Raw genomic sequence first — 20,959 nt, 5'->3', positions numbered from 1 at the left:
GATATCTCATAGTGTTTTGGCAGGTTGGGTTTTGATATTTGTGATCCTCAGCGCCTCTGTCTTTGTATTTTACTTTGCCCACAGATTGGGGACCACAAATTCAGTGCTCACCGGATCGTCTTAGCAGCCTCGATCCCGTACTTCCACGCTATGTTTACAAATGACATGATGGAGTGCAAGCAGGATGAGATTGTCATGCAAGGAATGGACCCAAGGTACTAAATCCTTCCCTCAGACTTCACAGGCTGCTTTCGCAGCACAGCCTTGAGGGCTCACAGCGGGACACAGTATCTAGAACGGTGTCACACACATGGTGATAATGCAGACAAGTTAGAACAATGACCAGTGGCCGGAGATAAGGTTGAAATGAAGGGAGTTTAGGTGCTGTTTTCACTCTTCTACTAGAATAACATTTGTAATGAAAACTAGTGTCAGATGCTTGTTGTTTTAAAGGCTGAGATACTTTTTAACTGGGTACACGTTAGACTTACTGTCCTGATTCTGTATTGCTAACCATATCAGCTGTCAAAATAGTTCACAAGTATCTTCATTTGCTGCCCTTTCAATAGTCTAGAACCCCAGAACTTTCTACAGTGACTGAAAATACTTGTTCTATTTGCACTTTCAAAAAGGAAACTAGTCACCACTTTTGACAGTTGAGCACCTGAAAGGGAACTAGAAGGACTAGAAAAAAATTATATTTTAATATTTAATTAAGTTCCCTTTAATTTGAACTAGTCGTGTTTGACTGGGAGCTACTATACAGGTGACACAGTTTTTACTTGATAAATTATAAAATTAAAGCACAAGATGGTCAAGACCAAGGCTGTCCCTTAGTGAGTAACCTGCCATTTATTGCTTAGTCTCTTCATTTCATGGTGGAAAGGAGCTAGGAGATTGCATCCTCTGCATCCCTCTGAAATTCTTGAAAATAATTTGCGTTAGTGTCTGAGAAGAATTACTTACCTCCCATACTACTGAAGTTTCAGGTAGTTCTAAAGAAAGATACAGAAGTGATTCTTCATAGGTAATTGTGAGCTCTTCTCTGAGGTCTGTGTCTGAAGGAACCAGGCTGTCTTAGCTGTAGTGTGATGCTATAACAGAAAAGACCACGAGTGATAAAGTAATTGCGTTGGTACAGCACTAGATAAGACAAGGCCTTAGAGAACAAACCCTTGACCCTTCCGGAAGAATGACTTTCTCAAGATTGTAACATAAAAATCTTACCTGAGTTTCTAGCCTGTAGGCCGACCCTAGCTTTCTGTGATCCAGATCCTTTATATGGCAAACTGAAAAAAAAGTGTTAGTGCCAGGCATGTTTGTGTGCCCTCGTTGGAACTGACCCAAGGCTGACCCTCCGGTAGGTTTTCGGAGGCAGTAAATCACAAGGAAGAAGATTGCCCATCCATCTCCCACAGAGTGACTCGTTGAACTGTGTGCCTGTGGGATTACAGCACAGCTTCTTACCACTAGGCCACCAGAGCTCCACAGTGTTGGTCCAGGCATAGAAGTTTTAAAATACTGCTTTAAAGCTTTTACCAGATGGCCAAAGGGATCCTTGCCAGAGAGATAAGCTGGTGATTTGGGCTGGAGATACTATGGATTGAGTTCTGTTCTCTGAAAAAATAGCAGAGTCCTGGCCCTTGTACCTGTGAACATGCCCTTATTGGGAAATAAGGTTTTTCTTAGCAGATGTTTTTGATTAAGCTACCATGAGGTCATGTTAGAGTAGGAGAGTCACCATGTGAAGATGAACCACCTAAGAATGCCAAGAAACCCCCAAGGCCTCCGGACACTGAAAGAGATGAGGAATGATGGTCCGTGAGAGCAGAGAGAGAGGGTGGGTGGCCCTGCTGACACCCTGAGTGCACATCCTCACCTCTGCAGATGTTCACTTCTGGTTTTTTTAGACCATCTAAAAGAGGGAGAAAAATATTACAGGTGGATGGCTTTAAAAAAATAATTTTTTTTTTCTCACTGTTTAAGAGGCTCAAAGTCTAAATGCTGACTCTAAGGGAAAGTTTCCTCTCTGTGTCAGCTCTTGGGGGAGGTCCGCGTCTCTGAGCTTCTGTTCCTGGGTCATGTTCATGTAGTTTGATCTCTTTTCCTCCTATCTCTGCTTCTTTTACTTCCCTGTTAATTCTCTTTTGTATCTCAAAAGAGATTGGCATACAGGTAAAAACAGTACAGCTGCTGTGAGAGCAGCATCTCCTGACCTTCCCCAACTCCACGAGGAGGAAGAATCCTTCCCCACAGTATCACCTGCACAAAACCAGATGTCATGAAGTTAGACATGTGTGCACACTCCTGCACCACTTCTCTCAAGTCTCACACCAACTACCCTGCCAGGCCCTTGTGCTGCTTTGCTACTGGGTCTGCTGATCCGTTACAGTGGCAGCTCGGAACTCATGGGCAGTGCTCACAGTAATGAAGTTAGTTAGGGAGTAACAGGTTATACAGTTCAGATTGGAAAAGAAGATACAATTCCTGTAGTCAGGACGTCTTCTCAGGCATGCTCGCAAGCCTCCTGATCTTCAGCCTTGTGGCTGTGGGGCCAGTGTTACACAGATCTTGTACCCCTGACTGTTACAGCATCCCCCAGTGTCCCCCCAGTAAGTCTGAGCAAAGGTCTTCAGGACATGGGGTGGCAATTCCAGTTTGGCTCTCTCTCACCTCAGTCTCTTATTTTCTGATCCTACTGCTAGGAATCTGGTCTGGCCTGCTGTCTTAACCTGGGTCTCCTTCAAGCTCAGGAATCTCTGGTCCAGAAGAACTTGCTGCTCTCTCCTTGTCTGTCTTGATAGTAGCAAGGTGCCTGTTTTCTGCTCTGGACTTGCTTGATTTCGGTCCGGAGGGTGACAGAACTGACCAATCCCCTCATTAGTAGTCTATATGCTTTATTTGCATGTTTCCATCCAAAAGGTGCTGTTTGCATCATTCACATTATTAGCATAGCCCTCACCCAGTCATGTGGGAAAAGTTGAAGCCCGTGGTGAGGAAAGCCATTTTGAACAATCCCCTGCACCACAATGAGGCATCGGCATCGCCACACTTATTAACATAACAGAAGCAACCTATTTCCAAATGAGATTACAAACGCATAAAGGTTAAGATAGACACAGGTATTTGGAGGAGAGGGACATAGTTCAATGTGCTAATGACCATATCCATTCCAGATACATCATTTAACAGAAATTGACCGGGGACTTCTGATGTGCACTGTTGTGTAGAAGTGAAAGCAACACTTTTCCTAGTGCCAGCTCTCCCGTGATGGGGTGCCCGGTCAACAAACACACACACGCCGGGGGGTGAAGGTGATAGAGGTAAACACAGGCTAGTGACTGAAGGCAGGAGTTTGTGCTATTTCAGGATCATCAGAGAGGGCCTTTCTCTGGTGAGATGAAGGTGACGTTTGAAGTGTGAGAATGAGCCAGGAGCCCTCCGCACAGAGGAAGCGGCCAGTGCAGAGGCCTGGAGGTGTGCGTGGATTCAGCATGTTGGCATAGAGTGATCAAGGAGGGAAAGAGCATGATGCCGATGTTGGGAGAGACCAGACTACATTCAGCCTAGTAGAAGAATTTCAGATTTTATACTGAGTGTGAATTGGAAGCTGTGTAAACCTGAAGACGTTGTAGAGAGATGGAGGAAAAACTCCATTACATAATTCTATATGTACAGGCAAAAGGGCTAAAAAGGAACTGTGAAAACAACCGTTGATCCATTAAGTTATTAGACTGTAAGTGATGACTTTTGTCTTTTAGGATCCACTGAAGTAACATTGTTTAGGCTACAAGGACAAGTTAAGAAGTAGAATGAGGTTTTGGTTATAATGAGAAGTATTTCTTCTACTTGGGAAGAATCTGAAGGATTCTTGATTTAGGAGGCTAAATGGTTTTTAGAGCAGGGCACATCTGTTCCTCAGTCAAGCCATGCCAGCTCAGTTAGGGCTTGAATCTCCTGTGGGCACACACCCATCTCTGGAAAATACCTCACGCTTCCCCCTCTTCCCTCTAGTGCCCTGGAAGCTCTGATCAACTTTGCCTACAACGGCCACCTTGCCATTGACCAGCAGAATGTCCAGTCCTTACTCATGGGGGCGAGCTTCCTGCAGCTACAGAGCATCAAAGACGCCTGTTGCACATTCCTACGAGAACGGTGAGTTGATGCAGCGGCCTGGCCCATGGCAGGAAACGCAACCACTTCCATTTCTGTTGGGTTTGTGTAGTAAGCCCCCAGAGCATATAGGTTTTGTGAAAAGAATGAGCTGAGAGGGTTACTCTGCAGAGAGAATTCTTGACATCACTGTCAGGCATTGTCCACTTCTTTGGCTGCACCTCTGTAGAATCGAACTCACTCACGGTCCTGCCTGTTCTTCCCTTTAGCCTCACAATGCACACAGTCCTCTGGTCTTCTGTCTCCAGTCGCCACTGAGTTATTTAGCTGATTATTCTCCCTAAACCAGTTTTATTCCGTGCTTCCTCACTGTTCCACAGCCCTCTCCATCTTTGTTTAGAACCTTTGCCCTCCTTCAATTTCTTGACCTTCCTTTTTACCTCAGCTCTTGAAGAGCCAACCCAAATTTAACTTCTGGAATTATCTATCCCCTTTGGTCCCCTGGGAGCAACCTTTTAAAGCTGGTCAAGTCTTTAAGGATAGAGAATAAAGCTTTTTTTTTTTTTTTTTTTTTTTTATAATTATATTTTATTAATTTTCATAAACATTTACAGAGATTTTGGGCTTCCACTCATTCATTGTTGCACTATTCTCTCTACCCTCCTCCCAGTTTGTTCTTGTCCAAATGCCACAGTGCTTGTCAAAGCCAGTTCTGATTAATCTTCTTTGTCAGTGTATCCTTTGCCATTCCCTATCACTCCTCCCTGAGAGAGACTTCACCCTGAGTCATAAGGAAAAGGGGACGGCGTATTCTCTTAGCTACTTCCTGCTGAAAAGGGACGCTGTGGGTTTCAGGGTGAAGATCTTCTCTCACTACTCTAAAGGGCCCCTTTGGCAGTAGGAAACACATAGACTATTATGGAGATTGATTTTGGAATTCAGATGCACTCTTATTGATTGTGCTTGGCTGTACATGTACATATCCTTCAAGATGTATCATGGGGGTGTTGCAACCTAGAAGACACAAATTTGACTAACAAGTGATAAGTACATGAGTCCAAAAATTATGGAAAAGTAAAAGAAAAGATTCTTTCATTGTTTTACAAACCCTCCCCCAGGTCCCCTCCACCATGCAGCCCTCGCTCTAGTCTCCTGTGATGACAGATAAGGATAGAGAATAAAGCTTGTTGCTTGTAAGTGGACTTCAATTCATAGAAACCTTATATAAGAGACCAGGACTGCCCCACGGCATTTCCATAGCTGTAAATCTATACAGAAGCAGACAGCTTCATCTTTCTCAGGGTAGCTAGTGAGTTCATACCATTGAGTTTTTGGATAGCAGACAAACATTTAACCATTAAGCTACCAGAGTTTCTTAAGGGACCAAGTACTCATGCACATATCTAGTACTTGGCAGTGGGTATGGAAGGTCATCTGTGACCTTTTAATTTTTTATAACTGGTTTTTTTTAATTTGCCCTTTTGGGACTGACTTCACTCAGCATAACATTCCCTGGGTTAACCCTTGTGATACAATGTTTCACACGTTTTTTACTGTTTTTGTTGCATAGTATCCATTGCATGAGTGTGCCATGGTTTCTCCATACATTTATTCACTGATGGGCACTTGACTTGTTTTTATTTCTTTACTATTGTAAATAGTGCTGCAGTAAACATAGGTGTGAATATATATCTATTTGTGTCACAGCTCAATTCTTGAAGGTATATACCTTATGGTGGACTAGCTGGATCAAATAATATTTCAAGTTTCAACTTTTTTTTTTTTTTTTTAAGTTTCAACTTTTTAAGGAAATGCCAAAGTGCTTTCCATGGTGGTGGCACCATTTTACATTCCCGCTGTTCTAGGGGAGTTCTAAACTCACCACACCCTTGCCAAGTTTGTTTATTGTCTTGAACTTTGCTGTTGTTGCTGGGGTGAGCTGATACTTCATTGTTTTATTTTGTCTTTCTTTAATAGCTAGTGATCGTAGTGTTTGTTGACCATGACCTTTGGATGACTGAGCAAATAGAAATGTTCTTCCTCCTCAAGATGCAGAGCTCTTAGTCCCAAGGTTGAGGGCCTTTAACCACACGTGGGCACCAGTACCTCTGCAGTGCCGTCTCAGGCCCCCCTCCACCTGATCCGACTCTGCTCACCAGCATTCCTCGCTCCTCATTCAGATCCGCCATCCTGGACCTCAGCCCCTCTTGGAGCTGACTCTCATTTCTCCTCCACTTACCAAGCAGCTCTTATGAGCCCTGCCACCTCCTGCCCACATGAAGCTCCTGGGCATCACTTGAGCACGACTGTTAAAATGACAGTTGTCGTCGAAAGGCTGGGATGCAGCGGTGCTCATGTGGTTTCTGGCTGAGCGATCTGGGGCTCTAAGTGGTACTGTTCCTGGTTTTGCAGACAGAGACAGCATGGTGAGAGTAAGAGCCCCAGGCCAAGCGGAAGTCTTGCCCGGGGCTGGGCTGGGCCTGGGGGATGCATGAGAGAAAGTGAGCTCATACACCCTAGCTCTCACAGAACCAAGAGAATGGTCTTATGATTAATGAACCGAAACCAAACTACCCTTGAGCCTGTCCGTCCGTCCGTCCTTCCTTCCTTCCTTTTTTCCTCCCTCCCTCTTTCTTTCTTTATATATATATATAATTTTTTATTCATTTTAATGAAAGTCTACAGAGACTTAGGATTTCCAGTCATTCATTGTTGCACTTTTCTCCCTGCCCACCCCTCCCCCCATATCACTCCCTTGAGTCCATTCTAATGACTCCATCTATGTCAGAAAAGAAATCTGCTCCATACCGGTTCAGTGGCTTCTTTTTTGGAAGTAGATCTCCAGGCCTTTGTTTTGAGGGTCCTCTGGATAGGCACGCGCACGCGCGCACACACACACCCACTATAGACCTTTTGGTTAGTGGCAAGGACATTAACTGCACTCAGGAACTGACTGGTAGAGACTGGAGATGATGAAATGTATCCTCCTCACACCTTCACCCAGAGGACAACAGCTCCACCTAGGGGCCATTGAGGTTATTTATCACTGCCAGTGTTCTAAAGTACTGTCACCTTAAAAAATGCTGAGAAGAGGGCTTTTTAAACCAGTGCCCCTCTGGGAGCTAGCATTTAAGCCTAATCCTAATGCCTGATGTTCTCAGTCTGTTCTTGATGGTTTTTAAGTTCAGCCCTGCAAGAGCCTGGTGAGGCCCGGACCTCTGCTCGGTGGTGATCCAGGCCTGAGAGCTTGGCCTGCTCTGTACTTCCTCTCCAGTAGTTACCCTCACAGCCCCTGCTCCTCAGGCAGTCCTCGAACGTGATGGCTTTCCTCTGCCCCCTTCTTCTTATGCATCTTTGAACGTGAACACGTCAGCCTTCAGTTTCAAGATGTGATTGCTCAAAGCCCATTCTTAGGAACTAAAGTCCACTTAGGAACTAAAGCCGTGATGGAAGAGACAGGGCGTAATAGAGTACAGAGAAGCTGCAAAGACATTCACCTTCTCAGAGCACTCCTGAAGTCTCGCTGACTGGGAGACCTTTAGCTTGCTGCCTTTTTATTTTTAAACCTGCCGTTGGCAGCGATTTTTCCTAGTGGCCCTTTTCCCAGCCTTCAGATGTATGGGCCTCCTTGTTTTAGGTGAGACTGTATTTTCCAAAACTCTTCTCTCAGACCGAGAGTGGAACATCAGAGGCATCGATGAACCCAGCCAAAACTTTCTTTCATTCGAGTCACTGCTTCCTGTCTCTGGCTAGCTAGATGACTGGGGGTAGAGCTTTATATTTTATGTAACCTCCTCGCTTACACAGGGTGTTCAGTGCTCAGGTTTTCTTGGCTTTTGAAATTCATGTAGATTTCCAAGTCAGGGGCAGAGCAAGTTCACAGTAGGACGAAGCATTTTTGTAGCATTTACCCCAGTCATTAAGCCAGGCTCTGTGAACACTGTCCTTTCAGTCCCTGATCAGTCCACTGCCTGTTGATTTGTACCCTACGTTCTTGGGCTCTGAGGGACTTTGGTACATACTGTTTAGTAAGTAGATGTCTGTACCGGTTACCATAAATCACCAAAGGGGAAAAAATATTCTGTTGAAAAAAAGTTAAGCTGAGCAGTTTTAATCTGATAAATAGCACCTCCATTGTCAGTAACAAAATCAAACTTAAGAAAAGGCTCATCTCCCTCGAATCTCCTGTCACAAGGATTTCCAACTCACTCCGGGCTGATTTAGCATTTTCTCAGCTGCACCGGTAATAAGGAAAATGGCTCTAATAAAAACTAAAGCAGCCGCTCGCGTCACACTCGGCACCATGGTGCACACTTCTACCTGCATTGTTACTTAATCATGGCCACTAGCTGAGAAGGTAGGTTGTCAGTGTCATCACTGGTTTACAGGTGAGGGAACTGCTGACACCCGGGGAACCTAAGGAATCCAGCCAGAGTTGTCCATTGTGGGGCAGGACCTGGTTTCCCGGGGTGTCCTTGGCCTCAGTGAACAGAGGTCTTCGGGGGAGCAGACCTGAAAGGTTTGGGTTCAGTCTCAGCACCAATGCTTGTTTGTAGGACTCTGAGGCAATTTCTTACTTTCTCTGAGCCCCAGTCTTCCACCTATACTGTAAGGATAGTTACACTTTGCAGAGTGGTTAAAATGATGTAGGAGAATGTATATAAAAGGCTGGAACAGTCCTTGACTCAGTCACACCTTCAGTGCCCTTCTGGGGACCAGGGGTGTGGTGACGCCTCAGTCATATAGCCAAGCACTGGCTGACAAAGGCCAACAGATTCCCCTGCACTTACCTCCCAGGTCTTTCCAGGAGGACACTTTCCAGAGAGCATGTGCCTCTTTGAGTCTCAGAGGCTAAGAACTTTGAGGATAATCTTATATATAGAAGCTGAAGTCCAGGTCACACACCTAATGTCCTAGAAGAAATTAATTTCTCCTAAAGCTAAGGTAATTTCAGTCTGTGGCTCTGCCAGAACCAGGAGAGGGCAAAGTTCAGATTGCTGTGGGTCGTAGTCAACTCGTCAGCACCTAACAACACAGAACACAACACCTGACAACCCAAAACCAATCAGAGAAGGGTCTAAGATCACTTTTTCTTTCCTCCCTTTAATTTTAATTTAATTTTCTCCCCCCTTTGTCTTTCCTTATGCTAAAAGCCTTCACCCCAAGAACTGTCTGGGCGTGCGCCAGTTTGCCGAGACAATGATGTGCGCCGTGCTGTATGATGCCGCCAACAGCTTCATCCACCAGCACTTTGTGGAGGTGTCCATGTCGGAGGAATTCCTGGCCCTACCCTTGGAAGACGTGCTTGAGCTGGTGTCTCGGGACGAGCTGAATGTAAAGTCGGAGGAGCAAGTATGTACGGGCCGTAGCACCTGGGCTGTGGCAAAGAACACACTGCTCATCTTCGGTCTGTTTTTACACGTTGTTTTTGCAAAGTTAAAATTGTATACAGCTGTGTCCTCAGGGGCCTTTTGACTATACATGTTTTTCCATGAATATGCTTTATGTTAGTGTCCTAAGTAAGATTCTGTGGATTTCTTTCAACTTTAATTTCCTTGGTCTTAGATGCTTGAGTGATTTCTAGTACTTAGTTTTTAGAAGTAATTCTGCTGTGAACTGGAAATAGCAACTAAAGAGAATTTTTTGCTAGAGTCTAGTTCTAAGGAGAGCAGAGTGTTGGGATAGATGCTAAAGGCAAAGGTAAAGTCAAAAGAGGGTTTGTTTGTTTTAAGGTGGAATAAATTAATGCATATTTGACTTCTGGAGAATATTTTTCAGAAGGCTTGGTAATGCAGGCAAGGAGGGAATGAGTAAGATGAGACAGGATCTAGGGCCAAAGGGGATTGTCTGATAGAAGCCCAGGCTGTTCATCCGCTGCAGCGGGCGGGAGACAGATGTGGACTCCGGCTGAAAAGGAAGCAGGGGGAGAGGGTAGGGGCTTGTGGACATGGTCTTGTGCTTTGTTTCTGTTTTCTCAGTTCAGAGTGAGGATGAGGGAGAAGTGTTAGGGACTGGAGAAGAGATAAAAAGGTATAGAATCATCGTTTAGGTGAAGGGGAGAATAGTGGGTGCTGCTGGGGAGATGGGGAGGCCTTGGTAGGAAGCAGGCCCTACCTGAGAATGAACGCCCATGAATTGAACGTGCACTGGCTGCTTCTGTTGTGGTTTCTGTTAGCTTCTGTGCTGATGCAGGGCCAGAGGCAGGGGTGCCTTGAATTTAAAAAGCTAGACTTGAAGAGGATAGAAATTTCTTTCCAGGTAAGTGTGATTGAGGAAGAGGGTAGCATTTTGGTGAGATGCAGAAAAGACTAAGAAAGCCCTAGGAACCTCTCATGAAGATGTGATCCTCAAATCCAGGAAGTTCTACAGCAGCCATGGCCTGTGTTTCAGGAGCCTGGAGGACCTGGAAAGTAGAGAAAAAGCATGATTCAAGAGACAAGTAGGAGGAAGGATGAATTGGCCCACAGGCCTGTCTCAGAGGAGATGTGGAGGATTGAGATTGGAGCGTGCAGGAAGTGGCCTCTAGTTGGGAGGAGTTGCCCCGGTGACCAGTATCCCCTTCTCTCGTAGGTCTTTGAGGCTGCACTTGCCTGGATCAGGTACGACCGGGAGCAGAGGGGAGCCTGCCTGCCCGAGCTGCTGTCCAATATCCGCCTGCCTCTCTGCCGACCCCAGTTTTTGTCGGACCGAGTGCAACAGGATGACTTGGTGCGTTGCTGCCACAAATGCAGGTGAGTAAGTGTGCAGCTTCAACTACTTCTGCTCCGTTTCAGGAGGAAGGGCTTAGAGTGAGCCGCAAAGTCATGGCATAAGGACTGATCGGCCTTCTATCTGGAACCCTGGCTAAGGTTTTCAGAACCTGAGTCTTAATACCTTAGGCTGAGAAATGTGTCATATGAGAACATCAAGACAGAAGGAGCTTCCTCACCAAAGTTGTGTGAGGATTTCCTTGTTATCGTCATCTGTTGACCTGTTGTGGAGCTCCAAGCCAATAAGAGGCCCTGGCTATTTCCACACAGGCAGCCGACTTCATGGGGCAAATAGGACTTTCCCTCCTCGCTAGTCCTAAGTGAGTGTGGAGTTCCACATGCGTAGTGATGGGTAAGGAGAATGAGGACGAGCGCCAGCACTAGCCAGAGTAAATCAGAAAGCGGGGCAGGGCAGAGCCACAGAGACAGTGCAGGAGACGAGGGCTCTATAGGAAGATTGTTGCAACATTAGGTCAGCAGAGAAAGATTTTCATTTTCCCAGCACTGCTTGTCATTTTCATAACAGGGAGGTGTTTCTCCTTTACTGGTACTATTTTATACATAGTTGGAGATTCTCATTGTTTTCCAACCCTAGCAGTGAAGGTCTGTGTCAAGTGGAGGTGTGCCTAGAGGTACTATTTTACCCATAGTTGGAGACTCCCATTGTTTTCCAACCCTAGCAGTGAAGGTGTGTGTCAGGTGGAGGTGTGCCTAGAGGTAGCGAGGGCCCTGTAATGGGCAGTCTCAGTGGCACCGTGGAGGGGTTGAACTTGATTCTGGTGGGTTGCTGCTGACGGCTCTTCAGCAAGGAGCCACCTGGTGGCTCTGCATTTGGAAAGACAGCTCAGACTGTAGTCTGGAAGGGAGAGTGGAGGGAGGGGGCACTGTGAGGAACTCCTGAGTGCTGCTACCACTTGTCTACATGCAAAATGGTTAATGGTAAAGTGACATGATACGAGCCTTGGGGCAGCCATAGAGCAAAGGATTGGATCCAGTGGAGACAGTGCGGACTGTTGTCGAACCGCAGACCAGCCATGAGACACCGTCCTCTGTTTCTGGTATCCAGTATGTGCCTTTTAGAGGGTAGTTACTTTGACTCCGTTAGCCGAAGTGGACTCTGTCTTATCCTCCAGTTCTGAGCATGTCCCAGCAGCCATGTGTGGCTTCCCCAGAACTCACATGGGTTTTTTTGAAACCAGACATTCCAGAAGCTTTGTCCTTTCAGGGTTCCCCTACTGTTGGAGAGGGGGGCCAACCTCATAGCATGTATGTGGACCACCTAGCATCTTGCCCCTCATTCCAGGGACCTGGTAGATGAAGCAAAGGACTATCACCTCATGCCAGAGCGCCGGCCCCACCTGCCAGCCTTCAGAACTCGGCCCCGCTGCTGCACGTCCATCGCTGGCCTTATCTATGCCGTGGGCGGCCTCAACTCAGCAGGTATCTTGCAACTCCCCTTTGCAAATCTTGGACTTGGACTTGGTGGGCACCAAACAGATAGCCCAGGCCCCTAGTTCTTTTCCTTGCTGCTGCCACCACCCTTGTCCCTTTTGATTCTTTGTGATCTACAGTTAGAGCACGTTAGATTTTAATACTATCGAGTCAGAATACCAGTGCTAAAGGCTAGCTGCTGCTAGAGATTCTTTACAAGTGGAGAAATTAAGACCCAGAGTGCTTTTCCTCTGTCCGCCTGGATGGCTTTGGCAGAGCTCAGGTGTCCTGGTGCCTGAATCAGCACACTGTGCCTAACATCGGATCGATTCACAGCACTTAACTAGCTCTGGGTAAGGTACCATTGGAGACCCAGTGCCCTTACTAATCCAGTCACAGCGGGTCACACAACTCTTGGCTTAGAGTAAAAGAATGTCATCATTAGAAGGGAAATTCTCCAGATGCACAGGGTCTCCCTCAGTCAGCAATACTGTCTCCTTACCTTATCTTGATAAATAAACTTACAAAGAGGTAAGTGCGACACACGCATACTTTATAATCCATGTGCAATTGCCAAGGTTTTTGGAACACTCCTTCAGTTCCCATTTCCTGCCCACATCAGGGCAACAGAGACTTAGTATAGAGGACCATGTGGACATCTTAATCTGTAATACAGTGGCATAAACCCATTGACCCAGTACCAGCAAGTCGATTCTAACTCATTGTGCCCCTGTAGAGTAGAAATGCCTATAGGAAAAAGACTGTCATCTTTGCCTGGATAGGAAACTTTGGTGGCCTAGTCGCAAGAAGTTGTGCTGCAATCCCAAAGGTGCACAGTTCAAGGCCACGAACATAACTTATTTTTTCCCCTTTGAAGATTTACAAAGCCGTTCATATACTTTTTGCTTTATTTCACTGATTTCAGAACCAACAACGTGGTGGGTGGGCCCTTCTCACTTCATCCTGTGATTGTGATTTCCATTAGTTCTTCTGTCTGCTTTTTCCTTCTTTCTGAGTTTTGTCTATGGGCAGATGCTGCCCTTTGTTCATATGTGGTTATTCTTTCTAAGAAATTTTTATCTCTGGAGTGTTAGTGCCAAAGCTGTAATCTTTGCCAGAACAGCTGACCTCATCTTTCTCCTGCAGAGCCACTGGTGAGTTTGAACCTCCGTCCTTTCAGTTTTCAGCCCACATTGCCACCAGAGCTCTTACAGTGACATAACTGAACTCATGGCCACCAAGATAGAACTGTCCCATAGCTGACCCTCCATTGGGTTATCAGAACCTGTAAATCACACAAGAAGAGATTGTCTATCTTTTTTTCTATTTCTGTCCATCCAGGTGTATAGTTGGTAAGCAGTCGTCTTTTTCATTAAAGGTATAGACAGAATAATATGTAATAACAGAATGACAGATCCAGAATAAATCCAGACCAGTGCTCTAATCTCTGCTGTTGGCTAGCTGTATGGTCTCGAGAGGATAAGGCATACTTACTCCAAAGCAGAATAGAACAACGAGGGCACTTAGTTCTTTTGATCTTCACAAAACCCTGATGAGAAAGGAATGACTGCAGTGTGATCACTTTTTCCCCTTGCTATAACAGTTACTCTTTATTGAACACTTCAGATTTCAGTGGACTCTGGGTGGTATGGTGGTGGTGGTTGTTGTTAAGTGCTGTCACGTCTCAGGCGACTCATAGCGACCCTATGAAGGAGAGTCCTCAACGCTTAGGTGTCTTTCATCCTCTCTCCAGGTTCATAGGGTTTCCGGAGGCAAGCTATTACAGAAGTGGATGCCACTCCTACTTCCAAGCTTGTTTTAATCGGGGAGCTCCACCCCACTCTGTCCACAGTGGGTAACCAACCATTAACGCATTTGACACGTCAGTGTCACAGTGTTTAGCCTCACAGCAACCACAAGTTACCGCTGTACGGCGACTTGTACACCAGGGCTAAACGACCTAGAGGAATGTCTGAACAAACACAATGAAAGACAGGCCCGAGGGCCACAGATTAAAAGTCACCCACCTTTGGCTTGGTAGCATCACTCTCTGTCCACTGGGCCAGCTGCTCTCTCTCTATGTTGATGGTGGTGTGGAAGGTTGAGTATTGAGCCAAACAGTCAGTGTTTCAAATTCCCAAGTGGTTGCAAGAGGTAACGATGCAAGTGGTCTGCTCCGGTGACGACTTACAGGCTTGGGAGTCTGGTGAGGCCATCAGCTCTGTCCTGCAGGCACGCTGTGAGTCAGCGTTGACTTGAGGGATGTTGACGTGGCTTGGCTGGTACATTTAGGGCTTTTAGGTGGCACAAATGGTTTGTGATTGTGAGCTAAACTGAAAGTTGATGGTTCAAACCCACCCTGTAGCACCTGGAAGAAAGGCTTAGTCTGCTTCTGGAAGGATCACAGCCAAGAAAACTCTCTATAGCTCAGTTTTTCACTCTGTTGCTCTGGTGGGGAGACCAGGAGTCAGAATCCACCATAACCGGTGCTTTGGTGAATTTCAAAACCATGCTTGGTGGTGGTTTACTTGCTGTATAATCCCCAGAGCAGCTCTGTGATGGAGATTATCTCCACTTCACGTTGAGAAACAGAGGATCTAACACAAAATTACTTGCCCAGGGTCACGCACTAGTAAATGAGACTCACCCTTGGATCCTGTGCCTTTTCCTCTGAGCGTACCTCCCAAATGGGGTAAATAGTGTTTTGGTTAGTGTTCATCTTGAGCTTTCCAGTTAGAGTACTTGGTTATGACTGAAAACTGCCCTCCTAGAAAGAGACTCTTCTGTCCGATTCCGATTTTCCCAGAAGAATTGGGTTGGATCATCATAGCTGAAATTACTTAATGGATCCTTTTTTGTTTCACTAATTCTGTGGGATGAGCTGATAGGATCAAATCAAATCTTCTAAATAATCAAGTCAAAGTCAGTCATTGACAAGGAGTTGAACCAAGTCATAGCTGATCCTCAGCCGACGTTTGGGAGCCTATAAATTGCACCAGAGGAGATTGCCCATCCTTCTCCCACTGACGGATTGAAACCACCAAAGAACCTCGGCCAGGCTTACAGCTAGACTCTGCGACCCGAGCTCACTTTTAAACACTCAGTAGCTGATCTAAACATGTGGCCTCATGTGTTTTAATTTGAGTAGCAAATTTTTATGCAGGTGATTCCCTGAATGTGGTGGAAGTGTTTGACCCCATTGCCAATCGCTGGGAGAAGTGCCATCCCATGACGACAGCGCGGAGCCGCGTGGGTGTGGCTGTGGTGAACGGGCTGCTCTATGCCATCGGGGGCTACGACGGCCAGCTCCGGCTCAGCACAGTGGAGGTCTACAACCCCGAGACGGACACCTGGACCAGAGTGGGGAGCATGAATAGCAAGAGAAGGTATTCTGGAAACCATTTGTGTAGCCCCGCTGTACACACTGGCCACCCGGGAGGACCTTGCCGGATTAGCAGGGAGGGGCCTGTGATAAGTGTAAAGCCCAGGTTCTGGCCTGCGAGTTTCCTGCCCAAGGCCAGCCACTGTGGGCGTCTCCTAGAAATGAGCCCCTATCTGCCTAATAGCAAATTACCTGCCTTATCCTCTCAGGAACGTTGCAAGATGAGACATGAAAACTGTGTTGTTATGTAAGTGCTAAGAATGGGAAATTTGTGTTTTGGAAGATTTGAGAAACACTAGAATATCTGGAAGATTTTAGAGAAGTGATGAAAGTTGAAACAGAATGAGGAGGGTTTAACTTTTATTAGACATAAAAGGGAATCTAAGAGGCTTTTCTCTTACTTTTTTCCCCCTGGACCGCTGCCACACATGTGCTTCCACCACTCTGAGATCATATGCACCAAAACAGTGCTGCTTTGGTCCGGGTCCCCACACGTTCCCCCGAGCCTAGAGCACGGAGATATCCGCCAGGGCGTGTCATCACTTCACATCATGTCAGCAACTGCTTCCTCCGCCACTTGCTCACACACATGCCCTGTATAAGTGGTGGGATTAGAGGACATCCAAGTAGTGCTCCATTTAGCCTTCTGAGTGCCTAACACATCTCTCCTTACTTAGACCTGTGGTTGAATGATTACACAGTTGGGCGGCATGAGCTTTGAAGAGCTCAAGGGTTTTAACTGACAAGTTCTTCTGTTCTTCCGTCTTCAGTGAGGCCGCACCTGATGAGTGGTTTCAAATGACCCTGTCTTTAGAAGGCTGGCCTCGGAGCAAAGCAGCCCAGGGACCCCGTCCATTTAACCAGAAGCTCTACGTTTATCTCTTTGTATATTTGCATTAGTTTTCTTGACATGGACAAAATAGTAAGGGGCCAGGGGAGAAAAAGCTATGTGAATTTAAGAAGGAAGGGGGTTGAAAACCACTTGACCAGATGCTGTCCAGGGGCCTTCCTGCTTATAGCTCTGTGATCTCAGCACTCTCCTTTTTGCCTGACCGTACTTTGGGTTCTACTCACTGTGGCGAGAAAGAAAAGTTAGTGTGAAAGGGCCGCACCCCACAAGAGGGTAGAGGCCATGACACACATTTTCCACATTCAGCAGTGTTTATATGTGGTAACAGGCTGGGAAAATAATGTGCCAGTAAGTCCAGTTTCACAGAGTGAGTTTTGTCCTAGAAGGAAAAAGAAATTACATGTATATGTATATATGTGATTGTTTACATAGAAAGTTGATGTGCATATATAAACTGCTTCTCTCACCCCCATGTTCTAATGTTCTCACGGCTTTCCCCTGCCACGCACACCCCCCGCTGCTGTGTCCTCCTTCCTGCTCCCTGGTTACTGTGCAGGTGTCTGTGGCATTGAACTTTGGTAGTCATGCTCTGTATCTCCAGCCCAGAGTGGCTGGCTGGCTTGCTCTGTGATCAGTGGTTCCTCCTTGTGTGGCTGCGCTGGGCCACTTCCTCGCTTTGATGTCCCTGGGTCTGGAGTGTTGTCTGGGAGGAATGACCCCCGGGTATTCCTTTTTTTTTTCTTGCTGTGGTTAATGCCCTGTTATTAGTAGTGTGGGCCCACCTTCATTTCACCCCCTTTAAATATAGGCTACCTTAGAGTGTTCTTAGTCACCCCTCTCCGGACAGTCCACACAGCTGCCTGTCCCTGACATCTGGTTACAACCTCCTTCCTGCTGTCTCTCTTCTTCCCCTCTTTCCTAGTTGTCCCAAACCCCCTCTGAGAAGCTCCGTCACACGGACTATTCCAGCCTTCCCTGGTCTCTGTCCTCCTGTGTCTTCGTCCATCCTTGTCTTCAGCACTTACTTGATAGTTCGTGTCGTACAGTTGTGTGCTTCTCTTACTTCCCTCTTGTGACACTGCCGTTGAACTCTTATTGTTGCTCAGTGCCGTCGTGTATTAGTACTTAATCGCCATGTTTATTTTGTTTCTGTACTTAGAACAGCAAATCTTCCCAGAGTCCTTGCCTCAGACAGGTCCTCTCCCTTTTCCGGACTTGCTCAGGAGATCCGTTACCACATCCCTCAAAGGGACATTGTATGGATCGGATGAGATCATATGTGGATACACTTGAAAAGTGGCAACTAGCCTGATATATTTTCTTTTTTCCTGCTTATTTTACACTCAGATTCATTTTCACTCTTCTCCAGCACTAGGTTAAAATACAGTTAATTAGGCAGCTTAGAATTCATCCTGAATTTCACAAAAGGCATGTGTACAAGGAAGACTGCCTGATGCCCACCAGGACTTTGCTATTGTGAGAGTCTGTCATAGGGAAGAACATGGGAGTCGGTTTGCTTTATATCCAAGTCAGATCTCTCTCGGAGCAGCATGTTCTCTCAGAGGAGAGAACCAGGACCTTGACTATAAATTAGACCCCCCAGCTCAGCAAGATGAGCATTTCAGACAAATCAAGAGACAGTAAGAGAAGGTAGATCCCAGGATAGAGACTTGGAGGGTGAGAGGACTCACAGGAAGGCTCTGCCCCCTTTATTTCCCACTTTTACTTGGTCTTACATCTGGGCTTTAGGGCTTTTCTAGAAAGAGGTAGTGATGGGTAGATGTCTTTCCTGGTAAGTATGGGGCTGTTCTAGAAAGAGGCGGTTTGATGGGTGGATGTCTTTTTTGGTAAGCATGGAGCCTCGGGCCTGTCCTGACTGACAGCTGTGTCTCTCTCAGTGCCATGGGGACGGTTGTGCTTGATGGGCAGATCTACGTCTGTGGGGGCTACGACGGCAACTCATCGCTCAACTCTGTGGAGACCTACTCACCTGAGACGGACAAGTAAGACAGTGGCTGCCCTGGGCACCTGGGACTTCTTAAACAGAGAACAGGAGAAGTTAGAACTGCAGCGTTTTATGTATGCTCCTCAAGGGTAGAGAATGCCTTCCCTTTTAACCCTCTAGTACTCTGCCTGTTATTGTTGTTAGATGCTGTCGAGTCGACACCGACTCATAGCAATCCTATTACAGAACCTTGGTGTTTAATAACAGTTGATTGAATAACTATAGACATTTCGAAAACATTTTTTCTTGGTCTCTTAACTAAATTAGCCCATTTTATGTAAATAAAGTTGAGAGGGGCTGAGAAATAGATGAGCAACATCTTCAGTGTCATATAAGTGAGTAGTAGATGGTTTTGGGGCAGGGAGTAAAAAGTTAGCTGGTGAGAATGAAAAATGGTGCCATCACGACAGAAGACAGTTCGGCATTTCTTCAAAACATTGAAAATAAAAATACCATTTGATCTAGCTATTCTACTCCTGGGAGTACCCCTTTAAGAAATCCAAAGCTGTGATTCAAGCACACATGCACACCCGTGTTTATTACAGTATCATGTACAATAGCGGAGAGAGGCAAACAGCCAAAGTGCCCACCAAGAAACAAAGTACTAAACTGTGATCCACTCACACATAGCATTGAAAAACAATGGAGAACTCAGGAAACATTAGATGCATGGGTGAGTCTAGAAGACATTAAACTGAGTGAAATAAGTCATAAAAGGACAGATACAGTGTATAAGGACAATAACACTGTATAAGATGACTGTTATTTTAAAAAAAATCAAACTAGAGAAAGGTTTACATATGGACAGACCCAGTGGTTATGGGGGGGAGGGAAGAGTAGGAAATGAATGGTAGACAGCGCTTTATTGGAATAGAGGGAGAAGAAGTGTGAAGTGAATGCACGATCAGACATGGTGTATGTTATACTTAACAAATAGATGTGCATGTCTGATGGACTGGGAAGAGGGAAATAAGTTTGATAAATGAAGACTATACCACCAGAATCTGTTTTTCTTTAATATATATACTATTTTAGAGGCTCTGGGAAATTCTTATGTAAAGACACCTGTTTAACCTAATATCTTTAATAATACCTTTACTATGTTGTAGAATTAGTGTCTTATTAAAAACACTGGTAATATTAGCCTCAGTTTTTTCAGTACATGAAATTTGATGATATTACATGACATAAGCCAACTAGTCGAATAGTATTATCCGGTTGCTGTTAAGTCAGTATCATTCCATTCACTTAGTCAGCTCCCTCTCAGACAATGGAATGGGTATCCAGGGTCTGTGTGTGGTCTGCTAAGGCCGCAGGAACTCTGAAGGTCCATGTCCAGAGCTGCCGAGTGCAGAGTGGGGAGCACCTTCATCTTTCCGGGGGTCTGGGTGAGAGACATGGGAGACCAGCATCTTCTGAAAATAGACTCATGTGGTGGACAGTGGGAGCTGTGCGTTGCGAGCAGGGAGACGGCAAGAAGAGCAGCCTAGACATGAGAAGGGGCTCAGTTATGATCAAGTGTCATCAGCTTGTGGGCAGGAGCATGGGATGTGGGAGGCCGATGGGGCAGGCAGCAGTGGCATGTGGCCAGAATGAAGCTGGAAAGTAGGCGCGGGCCAGGTGGTAAAGAACCACATCAAGGCACTTGGGCTGTGCCTTCAAGTAAATCATGAGGAGTCACTGGAGGAGGGTGGTGCTGGAGAACATCTGGCAGTGATGCCTCTAGCTGTGCAGGGTCAGGATGGGAGTGGTCCAAAAGCTAGACCACTCCTAAGGAGGAAGAGTGGTCCAGACGATTGACTGGGGCCCTGGCAGTGAGGATGGGAACAAGTGATGACTAGCAGGCAGACTCATCAGGAGCTGATGACCACAAGAATGTCAAGACTAAGAGAAAAGAAGCCAAAGAAAACACTTGAGTTTTGTTATTACAGCCACAAGCTAGCTGGTGGTCCCATTAACAAGACCAGGGAATGCAGGGAGAGAACAGAAATGTTAGGAGAGCAAAGCCTTGTTTGGAGTGTGCTGATTTTGAGTGCCCACAGCAGTGAGCCAGAAAGACGGGCTCTAAGCCTGAAGCTTACACCAAGAGACCGCAGCCAGACGGCACAGTCAGCAGGGGTGGGGGACAGGAGGAGACAGCCCAAGCTCATCGAGGGAGTGAGGTTCGCCCAAACGCCACTGTGCAGTCCCAGGAGGACAGAACACTGACTCTCATCTTCTATTTTGATTCTCCTTCAGGTGGACTGTGGTGACCCCAATGAGCTCAAATCGCAGTGCTGCTGGGGTTACTGTCTTTGAGGGCAGGATATACGTGTCGGGAGGCCATGACGGCTTGCAAATCTTCAACAGTGTAAGTCTGGGCTGCTCTTGGGCTGAGGGCACCTCCTCTGTCCATCCTTAAAGAATTGTCTGAAAAAGCACCAGCTTTG

The 20,959-nt window shown here is 46.2% G+C and overlaps 1 protein-coding gene across 2 annotated transcripts in view; it reads left to right on the top strand.

Annotated features, from left to right (window-relative positions):
- KLHL18 (kelch-like family member 18) overlaps window positions 1–20,959 on the top strand; it is a 58,393-nt gene that overhangs the window by 36,040 nt on the left and 1,394 nt on the right. Inside the window, exons 2-9 of one of the 2 annotated variants that reach the window (XM_006892955.1) lie at window positions 85–215; window positions 4,015–4,155; window positions 9,267–9,465; window positions 10,684–10,844; window positions 12,166–12,302; window positions 15,457–15,679; window positions 18,424–18,528; window positions 20,769–20,880. In XM_006892955.1, coding sequence (XP_006893017.1) covers window positions 85–215; window positions 4,015–4,155; window positions 9,267–9,465; window positions 10,684–10,844; window positions 12,166–12,302; window positions 15,457–15,679; window positions 18,424–18,528; window positions 20,769–20,880 — 1,209 coding nt within the window. The remainder of the gene's footprint in view (window positions 1–84; window positions 216–4,014; window positions 4,156–9,266; window positions 9,466–10,683; window positions 10,845–12,165; window positions 12,303–15,456; window positions 15,680–18,423; window positions 18,529–20,768; window positions 20,881–20,959) is intronic. The other variant, XM_006892954.1, reaches the window with a different exon arrangement.

Source organism: Elephantulus edwardii, unplaced genomic scaffold, assembly GCF_000299155.1.
Source record: "Elephantulus edwardii isolate Elephantulus edwardi_28Jun2011 unplaced genomic scaffold, EleEdw1.0 scaffold00121, whole genome shotgun sequence".
Lineage (NCBI taxonomy): Eukaryota > Metazoa > Chordata > Mammalia > Macroscelidea > Macroscelididae > Elephantulus > Elephantulus edwardii.
The sequence above is the reverse complement of the archived record's forward strand: the minus strand, read 5'-3'. Positions and strand labels throughout refer to the sequence as shown.